We start from the raw sequence: 14,103 nt of genomic DNA on the forward strand, positions 1-14,103 counted from the left end.
AGTCACCAGAACGGCTGTGCTGCACTATCTAAACTCACCGAACATAATATAGTACTGGGATTTTCCATTCAGGTTCTTCTGATCTACGTCTGCAGGGAAAACCTTAATGTAGCCTCCTCCACAGTCCATCTTCTGCTCGTGTTTCACTGTGTACTGAATGACCAGAGTCTTCCCTTTATTGCTGAATGGTTTGAACCGTGCAGAGATGGCATAGAATCGGCCATTCTGAGTGGTCTGCAGACCTTTAAACAAAAAGAACTCATGAAGGATTAGGAAGGACGCTGCTGAGTGATGCACGGAATTAAATGGCTATCCTTTCCCCACCCCACTATAAACCTCCTAAGCATTTACAACCACCCAGAGCCTACAGCACATTTGAACAGTAAGAGACAACAGGCATACCACTAACAGACCCTCTGCCACCAGAGAGCTTCTACTTCACACACTCGGATGTTTTGTACTTAACGTGCCACTGTTACGTCTTAAGTTACACAAACATTTCAGCTCTAAATGGCAAATATGCAATCTAATTATGGATAAAAGGTTACTTTTGCTTCCATTCAGCTTCTAAGGTGTGGGAATATACAAGGAAGCTTGCGTAGCAACTAAGTTAAAAAAGGGAGCATTTTACTTCTTTTCCTTAATTCTCATCTTAAAACAGCTACTTAACAGATACAACAGCAGATAGAGGACAGAGTGCTGATGTGTAAAAAAGTGCTTTACTGCACTGGGTGAGCTGGCCCGTAGGTGTCATCCATGTGATGGCTCCTTTTATGAAGCTACCATCCTTTTGTCATGCAAATCATCTCATATTTGTTTTATAAGTTTAGGCGTTCACTTCAAGACCAAAATGCCCTTTCTCAGTAGCCATTAGGCTCTGTACCAAATCCTTATCCTGGAGTCTGCCAAACCTGAAAACAGAGCCATTCTTACCATAACATACCCTTCCTTGCTCCACACTCTGGCCCCCATACCTGCCTATGGTGAAAGCCATCATAAATGAACTTGGAATTTTCTATCAATATGACTAAGTCTGAACTCATAGCTGGCTTCCCACTACCACACGACTCTGTGTCCTCCATTATTGCCCCACCTTCCCTTTCTCAGGGGATTTATAGCCCCTTCCCCTCCCTTTCTCCCTACCAGCCAGGCAACTCCTAAGTCACTTGACTGACTGCCTCCCCTTGTGTCCTGCTACCCTCCTCACCACCCACATCCTCTCTCCCCACCTGCCATCTCTGCCTGACTAAATTCTACTTATCTTTCCATCCATGGCTTCTGTGTCAAGGTCCTGGGAGACCACAATGCAAGGGGTCAAATCAGCTGGAACCCCAGTGCCCTGCCTGTGTGTACTATCAGGAGACATGTGCTGGACTGAATGAATGCACAGAATCTCAGGATTCCAGATTGAAGGAAGGAGAAACATTGTGGGAAAAAACTCAAATGACTCTAAATGGAAACCCCTGTCCTTGAACAAGCTTCATGGAACAACCTGTTTATTTTCACTCCATTTTTCTCATATAGCCTGAATTTTGACCAACTCTTTGAGTCAGCACGTAACTTACAAAACAATATATATGCAATTGAAAACCAGAGGCTGCCAGACAGGGCAACAGTGGAGTAATGGGGCCAAGGCGGGTGGAGTGGAGGGTGGTGAGGAGTGAAACCTTTCATGAAAATCAGGGGCCGACAAACTTTTTCTGCAAGGCCAGAGAGTAAATATTTCAGACTCTGTGGGCCATCTAGTCTGTCCCAACTACTCGATTCTGCCTTTACAGCATGAAAGCAGCCATAGGCTATACCTAAATGAACGGGCATGGCTGTGTTCCACTGAAACTTCATCTATGGACACTGAAATATCATACATTTTGTTGAATTTCATATAATTTTTATGTGTCACAAAATACTATTTCCCTTTTGATTTTTTCCCCAACAATTAAAAATGTAATAACTATCCTCAGCTCCTTGGCTGTACAAAAACAGGCAGTGGACAAGCTGTAGTTTGTCCACCTTTGATCAACAAATAGAGGTTATCCTTGGAGCCAGGTTACCGACTTGCGCGAGGTGGGCACCAGGGAGGCTGATATGGGGGCTGAAAATGTCTCCTATCTTCACCTGGGTGTACAGTTGTAAAGATTCACTCCGTTGTACCCCGAAGATGCTTGCACGTGACAGCACGTAACTTTTACCTCGATTTTTTTTTTTAACGCAAAAATAAAAATGAGAAGTATGTTGGAATCCTTTTCCCCTGCAGAAAAAAGTCCCTCGGGTCCCAGAGCTTATCTGAATAGCGCCTATGAAGCGGGCGATCTTGGGCTGATAAACAGAGGAGAGAGAAAAACAGTAGCTCAAGCCCATTCCGGGCCTTAGCTTCCCCGCAGTGGACTCAGGCCAAGAGGCGTTGAGGGCGCGCCTCAGCGACCTGGGAAGGCGGGCAACCTTTACCTCCATCCTCTCACGATTCCTACACTAACCTTTGTCCTTCTCCTTATGACCGTAAAACTTTCCCGACGAGAGTCTAAAATGCCCCAGCTGGGAGTCGTTGGTGGACTGCACCCATCGGTTCCTCCAGCGCTCTGTGGGGGTAACAACACCAGTTAGGGCTGAACCTGTTACTTGGGCTCCTGGGGAGGGCGAGGGGCCCCTCGAGGCTTCGGAGCTTCGCCACCACCGACCCCGCGGCGACGGGCTGGGGCCAGTGGCGACTTAGGCCGTCCGTTAGGCAGCTGGGTTTGGGCCACCAGGGGCGTCGCCCCTTCACCTCCGTCTAGAAACTCCTCCTGGAAGTAGACGGTGGCCAGCGCCAGCCGCAGTACGCAGACCGCCCAGAGCGGAGCACCAGAGGCGGCCATCGCGGGTGCGAGGCGCTTCTTTGCGGATCCGCCCCTTTAGGATCCTGGCTGTCTCTCCGACGCTCCGGGCCCCAGCCCCCAGAACTACAACTCCCGTCACACCTCGCGATTATGACCTGAATCACCATTGGTCCCCGTCGCGCAGTGCACGCCGGGCCAGCCCCGGAACTACCACTCCCTTGACGCTCCGCGAATGTGACCTGGGGCACTATTGGTTCTTGTGGCGCGGGGTGCGTCGGGAGATGTAGTCTCTCCCGCCCTGGCGCGGTTGCCGGGGGCAACGGTCCCCTCTGGCCCAAGTGCCGGGCGTGAGCGGCGGCGGCCTCCGCGGATGGACAGAGTGGGAGGAGGTTGGCGGGGTCTGCAGGGTGGCGGCCGGGTTTTGCGACCAGGCTCCGGCGAGGAGGTGCGGGGAAACGGGGCGCACTCCGCAGCTGGGCTGGGAGGGCGGCGGGAGGGCGGCCACGAGCCTCACGCCTCAGTTTCCCCGCCTGAGGCCCACTCGGGAGCGTGGTCGGATGTAGGTCGCTCCAGGCCTGGGAGAAGAGCCCGACGGTCTGAGGGGCGCCAGTGCTTTCACAGTTTGATTTATTTATTTTTAACAACTTTATTGGGGATTCACTTACATATCATAGGATGCATTACCCGTTTTAATTGTACAAGTCCGTTATTTTTAGTAAATTTGTCAGGCGGCGCAACCATCACCACGATCCAGCTTTAAGACTTTTCCGTCACCCGGAGATCTCTCCTGCCCCTTTGCAGTCCATCCCCGCTCCCACCTCTGGCCCCAGGCAACCACTGATGTGCTTTCTGACTCTAGATTTGCTTTTCTGGGCAATTATTTTGAGCGGAATCGTGCGGTGTGTGGCGTTTTGCATCTGGTTACTTTCCCTTAATAGGAAGTTTGAGATGTATGCATGTTGTGTGTATTGGTTGTTCTCATCCATTCGTTAGTAGACATTTGGGTTGTTTCCATTTTTTGTCTTTGATGAATGATAACTGTTATGAACATTTGCATACCTTTCACTTATCTTGGGCCAGGTAGGAGTGGAATTTCTAGATCATAGACTACGTTTAACCTTTTGAGGAACTGCCGACTCTTTTCCAAATCAGCAGCTGCACCATTTTACCATTCCCCCCAACAGTGTATGAGGGTTCCACTTTCTTCCCCTCTTTGCCAGCGTTTGTTATTATCTGTCTTTTTGCTTATCGCCATCCTAGTGGTGTGAGCCGGCTCTCGTGGTGGTGGTTCCGATTTGCGTTTCCCTGGTAGCTAGTGACGCTGAACAACTTTTCATGTGCTTATTGGGCATTTGCATATATTTTGTGTGTGTATGAAATATCTGTTCACGTTTTTTGCCTCTTAGTTTATTTTTAATTGTGTGTTTCCTAAATATATCTATTTTAGTTGTGCTAAAATGTACATAGCATAAAATTTGCCATTTTAACCATTTTTCCATTGGTTTATTTTTAAACCTAGGGAAATTTTCAAAAGAACTAGATGCCAGAAAACCTGGCCTGCTGGTCAGACCTCCCCTCTGACCTGCAGAATAGCCTGGGCCGAGTCGTCTCCTGATTCTAGGCTTTGTTAAAATATTAACAGCAATACCTGTTACCCTTGTTCCAGCGATCTCTACTGCCCCTTCGCCACGTCCTTCCAGCTAAAAGTTAGCCTGTTACACAGGTAGTCCAAATACTACCATTGCCACTATCTAAATTTTACTGAGCTCTTATTCCAGACCCCATATTGAACTTAGGAACCCTCTGAGGGAAATCGTTGCTATTCCCTTTTTACAGATGAGCAGGCTGAGGCAGAGAGTGGCTAAGTAACTCTCCCAGGGGCACACGGATAAGGAATTCTGTGCTGCTGCTGTCAGGTGTGGTGCTCCATTCACTGACCGCTGTGGTCAGGTCTGTGCTGGGCACTCTCAGTACACAGGCTGGTTCAGATGGGGACAAGGAAGTAAGCACACTAGTCAGAGAAACAGCCAGGAAAATCATGAAAATAATTCATTCTTGTACAGAACCTTAGGGAGTGGGTTAAATGCATTTCCTTGCACAAAACCTTTGAGCTCAGCCTTGAAAGGTGCATTTAAGATATAGGGTTGCCACATTTAATGAATAAAAATATGGGACACCCAGTCGAATTTGGATTTTGGATAAACAAATAATTTTTTAGTATAAAAATATTTGGGTCATACTTATATTTTTAAAATTATTTGCTGTTTATGTGAAATTCAAATAACTGGGTGTCCTGTATTTAATTTGGCAGTCCCAATGAGATTGTTTTCCAAGTGGTCAGGGATGGGAAAAGAGGCTTTTCCAGGTCTCACTGTGAATTTCTTCTTTTTAATAAAGTAGCACATGGCCTTCCTAAGCGCTCCAGCAGTCTGGAGAGCAGGCATGCTCCGTGTCCTGTCTCTTCTGCCTCCGTGTTGTTAAGCTGGAAACGTTGCTGCCCACACAGAGCTCCCCGGTGTCTTTCAGACGGCCGCCTGGTTTTCGGCTGCCCGCGTGCAGTCCCCTGGGCTTCCCCGGGTCCCTGCGGGTGGGTTCAGGGTTTGACGAGTACAGACGGTGCTGCCACGGCGTGCCCTGAGCATGTCTCTGTGCGCGTCTGAGGGTGTAACTGTAGGGCCATTTCCGGACCGGGAATGACTGGGTCACAGGGTCCACGCATTTCAAATTTCATTGCTGTTGCTGAGTTCCTCACTACAAAACACCCACCATGCTGTATTTTCCATAGTTTTAAGTCTTTAAAATCTTTTGAAACCTTTGTAAATCTTGCGACGGGTCCTTCACATTCTTTCGGGGGCACATGGGAACTCTGAGAATATGAGGGAAGCTCTGGCCCTCCTCCCCAGGAAAACGTCCGCTGGTACACACACGCGACACGTGGCAGACGTACAGTGCCCCACTCCCCCCCGTCCAGGGCAGTGCTTCTCACACTTTAAGTGAAGTAAGACTTTCTGGGGAGTTCGATAAACATACAGATTGTATCTCAACAGCTCTTTGTGAGAGAGCTGAGGCTCCTTGGATAAAAGGGGAGCCTGGACTTGGGGTGTGATGGGGAAGTAGCACTCGCTGGGAGTGGTGGTGGGGTATCTGGCGGGGAGTGACGCACAGGTCCGGGGAGGGAGGTCTTAGGACCCAGACCTGAGCTTTGAACTTGCCTCTGCTGCTTACAGCCAGGTGACCTTGACCCGTGACCTAAGCTGTGGGACTTTATTTCCTCCACCTCCTCTATGAAAGGGAAAGCCAGTGAGTGACTCCCAGGGTGGCATGAGGATTGAATGAGATGATATGGCTCTGAGCAGGGTGGCGGGCACCCCGCTGGAGCCTGAGAGGTGCTGGCTCTTGTTCTTACTGTGCCGCGTCTCAGGAAGGCCTGCTGTTGAGTGGCGTCCTGTCAGTGGCACTGTGTGTCTAATCATCTTCACTGCCATCGTCGGGCTGGCAGGGCGATTCGATCTCTCCCGGGGTATGGGAGCCGCTGAGGGACTTGAGTGCACAATGTGAACATCAGGTTCTTCTCTAAGTTTTCTTTCTTTACTCCCTAGAATGGCTTCAACCAAAAAAATCAGCCATCCTGTGTGCGATGTCTTTGGTGATTTCAGTGATATTTCCTTGGAAGATTCAAAGATGGAAGAAATCAGAAACTTGAAAATCAGTAGAGGTCTTACCAAAATAGCACCTAGTCCTAGCAGATTTCTAAAAAGAAACCAAACTATGGGTGAGAAACACTTATTCCCAAAAGAGAATGCTGTCCTGGGGAGGGAGCCCGGGCCCTCCTCAGGTAGACCCCTGGCCGCTGCCTCGAAGCTCAGGGCCCACGCCGCGCTCACAAAGCTGGCCCAGCTCGAAACCTGGATCCTGAATCGGAAGGTGCAGATGGATGTGTCTGCCGTGGACTCTGACCCGGAGACCTCCGAAGGCCGTCCTACAGGGAGGGCGGACGAAGCGCCCCTCAGTGCCGCTGAACGTTCCTCACAGAACACAGACAGCACCCCCCGGACGCAAGCCCAAGGAGCTCCCACCGCCAGGGGTGCTGCGCCGAATGGGCAGGCCAGTCGCTTTCTAAAGAAGAGAGGCCCACCCGGGGAAAACACACCCCCTGGAGCACAGTTTGGGCAACAGAGGAGCTTTCAGACATCCAAAGTGAAAGAACCTGTTAGAAAATTGGATTCTCCAGACAGCGATGAAGAGGAAATGAGAGAGTTGCTGGGAAGCTTGATGGAATCTTCTAGAGAAAAAGAAACACACACAAATCAGGGTTTCACCAGCACCAAAGTCAGTGAGAAAGAACGAATAAAACTATTCCCGGTAAGGTTTGCACGTTTGTTTATTTTTAACGAAGGCTTTGCACTTGTGTCTTTCTGTTACGGCCCTGAGGCTGGAGAGCAGCTGTCGCCAGGAGCTTCTTGAGGAAACAGTGTGACAAGGAAAGGCTGGGTTTCAGTGGTCACCGGTGCCTACCGTGGACCTGCGCTGTGGGACCGCACTCGGGCACGCCAGACAGTTTGGCAGTATCTAACTCTGTACCCCACAGGACATCGCCTCAGATGGCTGATTGCACCCCAGCAGTGACCAGTGCCGCCTGCAGTCCACGCCCACCTGTCGTGTGTACCACACAGGCACCATTAACTTGGGGAGGCTACACTGGCATTTTCTTATTGAGATGAAATTCACATAAGCTAAAACTCACCATTTTAAAATCAATAGTTCAGGGGCATTTAGTACATTCACGATGTTGGACAACCACCTCCTCTATCTAGTTCCAGAACATTTCCATCACCCCAAAGGAGACCCTAGACTCATTCAAAATCACCCCCCGTACCCCTGCCCCCAGCCCATGACAACCACTAATCTGCCTTTTTTCCCTATGGATTTGCCTATTCTGGATATTTCATATAAGTGGGATCACAGAACATGTGACCTTTTGTGTCTGGCTTCTTTCCCTCAGTGTGGTGTTTTTGAGGTCCTCCACTTTGTAGTGTGTGTCGGGGCTTCTCGTGTTTATGGCTGAGTAACAGTCCAGTGTGTGGATGGACCAGATCTTCCTTAGGCATTCATTCACTCGTGGGTGTTTGAGTGGTCTCTCTCCCTTGGCTCTTGTGGATGGCGTTCCACAAACACGTGTCCAAGCGCCTGTTTGAGCCCCTGTTTTCAGTTATTGTGGGAAGGTACCTGGCAGTGGCATTGCTGGATCCTGTAGTATTCTGTGTGCCACTTACTGACGAGCCGCCGACTGCTTTCCATAGCGGCGGCACCGTTTTACATTCCCACCAATGGTGTGTGAGGGTTCCAGTGTCTCCACGTCCTCGCCCACACTTGTTATTTTTGGGTTTTTTTATTATAGTCATCCTAGTGGGTGTGAAGTGAGGGGAAGGCTTCATTTTAAGGGGGCAAAAATCTGCATATTCATTTTGATTCTGTTGAAGGTCCAGGCTATTACAGATCATGTACTCAGGGGCCTTAATTTAGAAAATTTATAATTAACAATCTATATTTGAAAGCAAAGTGATATTTCTGATTATTTGTGGAGTATTTCTAATCTCAATATTACCTTAGCTAAATGTTGTACCTTGACTTGCAGAAATGAGGGGAGAGGAGAGAAAGGGGCCCAAGGGGTCACTGTTTGTTCTCGTGCTCCTCTCTACCGTGATGTTGAATGAGGAGGCCTTGCTTATCACATGCTTGGTAATTGTATTTCTTTTATTTTCGCCAAAGTAGGATCAGATCCCAACTCAACTGAGAGTCCTTTCTCTACCCACTGAGGAACTTTCCAGCCCAAAGCCGTGGCAGACGTCACCTCTGCCAACCTCACAGTCAGCGGATGGGACCCTTTGCAGCATGCGCTCAGGAGCCCACTCCCCACAGACTCACAGTTCCGGTGACACGCACTTGCGCATGGCGTCACTTTCTGTCACCAGCACCTTTTTGAAGAAGGCGCCCATGGTGATGGGGCAGGGCGGGCGCATGTCCTTGCCTGGAAGCAGTGAGGCTGAGCCCTGGTGGGAGCCGCTCTCAGAAGCCTCTGATGCCAGCTTGGACGGTAACCTGTGCAGAGTCATTACCCGGGGCGGGGGGGTGGACCACCTTTATGGTCCCCACCATGGCGGTCACAGGGAATTGTTACAGGGAGTATGTGGCAAGCCACATCACACCTTCAGCTTCCTGACCTTGTGTCATGGTTGAGGGACCTTTCTTTAAAATCTTCACCCAGTAACTGACCAGTCACAGAGCAATAACCCGAGAAAGAAATCCTTCTAGAGCCACATACAACAGAAAGGCAACTCACTTTTCTATTTTGAAACAGAGATCTACCTCCTTTCCTTTTTAAATTCAGAAAAGGAAACAAATCTAACCAGCCACAATCAAACGTTTCTAGTATTTCAACATTGTTTTAATATTCTATGTATTTAAGAAAGAAAGAGGCCAGCCTGTCAGTCTCTCAGCCCCCACTGCTGGCGCCCAGCTCCTGGCTCCCTCACAAGGCAGCCTCGAGGGAGGGAGGGAGGCAGGCCACCAGGAGTGGTGAGTACAAGTCTGACTCTGGGGTCCTGCTTTCCTGGGGTGGGCATCCTGGCCCCGCCTCTTACTGGCTGTGGAATCTTGGGCTCTCTGTGCCTCAGTTTCCTCATCTGTAAAGTGGGGGCAGAGCCATGTCAGTGAGCGAGTGCCATGAAACGCCTCAGCGTGCCCTGCTTCCCAGGAAGCTCGTGAGGACTGGCGGATGTGATGACATGAGGGGCTTCCCCCACCAGCGCCAGCGCCAGCGCTTCCCAAAGTGCTGAGGCTACAGCTTTGGCCGGGCCTCTGCCCCAGGCCAGCTGGGATGGCTCGGGTCACAGGCTTTGTCCATGAATGCAGCTGGGGACCTGTCTGCACAGGAGTGGAGGCAACAGTCAGTGTGAGAGGAGCCCTGCCCTCCGCCCAGCTTGCTGCCGGCCGCTCACTCCTGCCCCCTCCAGAGATGCCCCCTCCCCCCGCGTGGCCCCCCTGAACTCCTCAGGCCCCCTGAGGTGTCTGCCACGCTCATCAGTGATGGATTAGGTACCCTAATCCATCCGTCTGTGAGGCCCTGCAGGGTGGAGGCATCCTGTGATGCACACACACGCGCACACTCGTGCCCTTCGGGGCGGGGGGGAACCGCAGAAGAGAGTTGCTGCCCATATCTGCCGCCCGTTGCCTTCCCCTCCCCAGAGGAGCGGGTTCATTTGTTGAGTGGCCAGAACCCTGTTGGAGCCCAGCACTCCACAGAGGGTTGCATACTCCCGAGTCTCCGGCCCCATGTATTCGGGCCGTGGCCACTGGCCAGAGGGCACACCAAGATGCTCGGGCCCCGCCGGCGCCTCTGCACTTAACTGGCTTCAAGTGAGAACTGAGGACGCTTCGGGTCCAGTCTTGCCCCTGCCTGAGGTGCCACCCCAGGCCCTGCAGCCTCCTCCTCATCTCCCCCAGCAGCCGGGTGCCCTCCGGCCGACCCCTGATACCTCTAGCACACTTGTTACCATGCTTCCTTCATTGCATTCATCTGCTCATCTGTCTAGACCAGTCAGGGGGCCCGGCGTGTGTTTCTGTGAAGTTTTATTGGTACACATCTGTGCCCGTTTGTCTACGTGTGGTCTGCAGCAGCTTCTGCACCCCAGGACAGAGCCGAGTCACTTGAGCAGAGGCAGTCTAGCCACAGAGCGGACGATATTTACTGTCCAAGCCTTCAGTGAAAGGCATGTGGACCTGGCCCTGCCCCCTGCAGATGGGCCATGTCCTCCTCTCCATCCCGAGCAGTTAGCCTGCTGCCCACAACGTGATGGTAGGTGTCTGGGGAGTAATAAGAGAAACGATTGTCATGTTACATTTTCAATTGCAGATTTTAGAATAAACGTTCTGTCCCTCGATGATCTGGCTCCAGCTGTCAGTGAGAGATCAGACTTGAAACAGAAGGTAAGTCCAACCAGCTTCTTTTTCATTGTGGGTTGTCACGTAGGCTCGCAAGCCTCAGGCTTCATTTAGGTCAGCGGTTCCTAACCTGGGGAGTCTGCCCCTGGGGACACTTGGCGAAGTCTGGAGACATTTTGGGTGGTCGTGACTGGGGTGGCAGCCAGCAGTGCTGCTCAGTGTCCTGCAGTGCACAGGACGGCCCCAGAGGTCAGAGTGCCATGGGCGAGAGACCCTGATTTAGGTGATGAGAGGAAAAAGTTACCTAACGTAGCAGACGATGAAGTCAGGTGTCACGTGGACCGCCTGTAACGACACCTGCTCTGACCTGTGCTCGGTCCATGTCCTGGTGGGATTCTGGCCATTAGTAACCAGTGCACATCAAACGTACATTGTAGTAATGCATTACAGTGACACTTCCGCGATTTCACCCTCGGGGCCCCTGCACACACTCACGCCGTCGGTGTTGAGGCAGCAGTCAAGCATGCTGCTTGTAGCACCAGGCTGCCCAAGTTCCCCGGAGGACCAGTGTGGCCCGGGCACCCTCACCTCATTCTAACACAATGGGATTTTGAGCATGTGGGTCGTTCGGAAACACTTTCCAGTTAGCTCAGCCTTCCTTCATTTTAGAAAGAAGGTCAGAGGGAAAAGGCACCCAGCGAAAGCCCCCAGGCAAGGGCGCCGCCCACTGGAAGCGAGGTCTCCGAGCACCTGAGCGAGCCCGCAGCCTCCTCTGCCCTGCCCAAGGGCACTGCCAGCCTGCGGCCCCCAGCTCAGCAACCCGCGGCTGGCCCAGCGAGCGCTGCTTATTCGGAAGATTTTGAAGGGTCTCCAAGTCCAACCACGTCTGAGCCGCCGGCCCATTCTGGGGAGGCCCCCGACAGGACGCTGGACACCTTGTCTGAATTCTCCGCCAGCCTGAACACCGACCTGCCCCCACCCGCGCCTGAGTCCCGGAGGAGGCGGCCCAGGGGCGGGCCGGGAGTCACGATGAGGGAGACGGCCGTGCAGACTCTCGGCCCGGCTGGCACCGACCCGTGGACGGAGGGTAAGCGTGTTGGCCCCAGGGCCCGGGGAGGGCATGCAGGCCGGGCTGCAGGACAGGCACCTAGGTGCACCCTGTGGGTGTCCTCGGAGGCATGACAAGGAACCCAGGCTGTGGTCATTAACTGGCTGAGGGACCTCAGCACCCTCGTTTTCTCTTCCATGGATGAAGACAGTTCCCACTGTCCTCTGAGCTCTACAACATTCCAAAAAGTTTCAGAATCAAAGACTCAGGCAGAGGTTCCCTCCCGGGTGGTTCTGCCCCCAGGAGACATCAGCGAGGTCTCGAGCCCATTTGGCTCTGACAGCTGGGCGACAGTCTGGCAGGTGGAGGCCAGGCCTGCGCTCAACACCCTGCAGCGCCCAGGACGGCCCCCACAGAGATGAGCCAGCCCAGAGCGTGGCGGTGCCCGGGGTGAGCCAGGGGACGCACTGCCAGAGGAACCACCTTCCGGGAGAGCGTGTCCTCAGGAGGCCCCAGTGCAGGCTCCACTTTAGTGGTCTGAACTTGGGGTGTTTTGGTGGATTCTCTTTGGTGCGGTGGGCACTTACTACCACTCTCAGTACAACTTTCCAGACATTTCTCTTGTCCCCAGCTCAGTCTTGGCCCTCTGGATGGAATGGTCCCTGTCTCTTGCTCCCTTTCTTGTCTGGACGACACCTGCAGTGTAGACAGACCTTGTTCCTGGACTGTGCGGGGCTGTAATTCTTGCTCCTATTTGGGGACTGAGCCACACAATAGCCCAGCCCTCAGACTGGGGTGGGGCAGGCCGCTCTCTCTGTCTCTCTTGGGGAGGAAAGCTAATCAGGCACGCTGGGTCCCATCCTGTGACTCAGAACCTCTGTGTCCCTCTCCACGGCCTCCTGCTGTTTTCCTGACAACACAGCAGCGGTGGGCAAATGTGCACGTTTCTGTCCATATCTTTTGCAATTTAAAGAGGTGCTTTTGTAAAATGTGGGCAATGCCATGTTCCTAGACTAGGCCTGACACTGAAGGGAGAGAGCAGAAAGGCAGCCTGGAGAAACCCGCTCGTTAGAGTCCAGGGGACATTCCAAAGCCCACAGGTGGCCCCATAGAAAGAAGGCAGAGGGAGGGGAGGGCACGAGGCCACGGTCACCAGCCCCTGTGAGCTGCAGTGACTGCTTTGGCCACCTCGACTGACTTGAATATTGAACCAGGAGAACCTACCAGAAAGGCAGAGGCAGGTTTGGGGAAATTTTTAAAGGGAACAAGGTTAAAAGAGCAAGAAAGATGGCCATCACGTTCAGAATTCCCGTAGCTTATTGCAGCGTCGTGTCTGTCGACGAGAAAGTCTCGCTCGGCATCCTAGCCACTCACCGCCCCCCTTGTCCTTGGGACAGCAGCTGGCATGGCGGCCATCCGACCAGCCCTGGGAGGCGCCTACGTGGACCCTGCGCCTATCGCCAGTCACGTCGTGAGTGCAGACGCCATAGAAGGTAACAGCCCAGCTCGGCGGGTCCTTGTGGTGCAGTAGGCACATTTTCCTTGTGACTTCCCGCTCGTCCTTGGAGTGCTGGGTTCTGGGAATCTGTTGGCGGGATCACAGCCATGGACAACTGCCACAGTTCCTAGGACCCTGGACGACAGAGTGTCCGAGAACCTTCAGTCTGTCTTAGGAGAGGCCAGCAGTATTGGACAGATCGGGAAGGTTCTGAGTGACACACCTGGAAGCCCTCCGGCCCAACAGGGCTGTCTGATTGTGTGTGTTCCCCCTTGAGCCTTTTTATCTAGAACCCATGGTGGTTTTCCCTGAAGACACGCAGCCAGGACTGAGCGGCGGCCAGCCGGGTGGACACGGCCCTGGCTTCCTTGAGAGTCTGGGGGAGTCTTGGGGCCCTAGGGAGGTGTAGCCTGGCCTGCGGCAGGAGGAAGGTGCCCGACAGCCACGTAGACTGTGCCAGGTCCCTGTGGGGACGCTGACGGCTTGCAGGACACAAGTGAGGGTCCATCTAGTACCTGCTTTATTTTCCTTTTTCAATTTTCTTAATATTTTTTAATAGACTAAGGAATTAAAATATACTGGTTACAACAAATGAAACGTTTACATGCTTTTAAGAAAAGATTTACTATTTTTTAATTTAATATTAACCTCCATGTTACCACATAGTCTCAGTAATACTCTTTTTTAAGTTGTTAAGTTTTTATTTTTAATTATATTTTTATTTAATTAAAAATTGTATTCCCAGGGGCCAGCCTGGTGGCATAACAGTTAGGTTTGCACATTTCACTTTGGTGGCCCAGGGT

General features: G+C 52.1%; 2 protein-coding genes across 15 annotated transcripts in view; one reads left to right on the forward strand and one right to left on the reverse strand.

Annotated features, from left to right (window-relative positions):
• CALR3 (calreticulin 3) overlaps positions 1-3,033 on the reverse strand; it is a 23,714-nt gene extending 20,681 nt beyond the window's left edge. For 2 of the 3 annotated variants that reach the window (XR_289179.4, XM_070246125.1), the window contains exons 1-3: positions 2,762-3,024; positions 2,475-2,576; positions 39-242 (exon numbers count right to left, since the gene is read on the reverse strand). Coding sequence is in view for 2 of the 3 variants with exons in the window: in XM_070246125.1 (XP_070102226.1) it covers positions 39-242; positions 2,475-2,576; positions 2,762-2,852 (397 nt within the window). In the remaining variant the exon portion in view is untranslated. Of the gene's footprint in view, positions 1-38; positions 243-2,474; positions 2,577-2,761 lie in introns of all 3 variants that reach the window. The other variant, XM_001502873.5, reaches the window with a different exon arrangement.
• Positions 2,992-14,103, forward strand: part of C21H19orf44 (chromosome 21 C19orf44 homolog) — a 16,980-nt gene continuing 5,868 nt past the window's right edge. For 4 of the 12 annotated variants that reach the window (XM_070246117.1, XM_070246121.1, XM_005604103.4 and 1 more), the window contains exons 1-6: positions 3,011-3,258; positions 6,413-7,175; positions 8,586-8,907; positions 10,726-10,799; positions 11,424-11,841; positions 13,203-13,295. In XM_070246117.1, the coding sequence (XP_070102218.1) occupies positions 6,414-7,175; positions 8,586-8,907; positions 10,726-10,799; positions 11,424-11,841; positions 13,203-13,295 (1,669 nt within the window). In that variant the 5' untranslated portion in view covers positions 3,011-3,258; position 6,413. Of the gene's footprint in view, positions 3,259-6,412; positions 7,176-8,585; positions 8,908-10,725; positions 10,800-11,423; positions 11,842-13,199; positions 13,296-14,103 lie in introns of all 12 variants that reach the window. The other 8 variants (XM_014734758.3, XM_014734759.3, XM_014734757.3 and 5 more) reach the window with 4 other exon arrangements.

This window comes from Equus caballus, chromosome 21, assembly GCF_041296265.1.
Source record: "Equus caballus isolate H_3958 breed thoroughbred chromosome 21, TB-T2T, whole genome shotgun sequence".
NCBI lineage: Eukaryota > Metazoa > Chordata > Mammalia > Perissodactyla > Equidae > Equus > Equus caballus.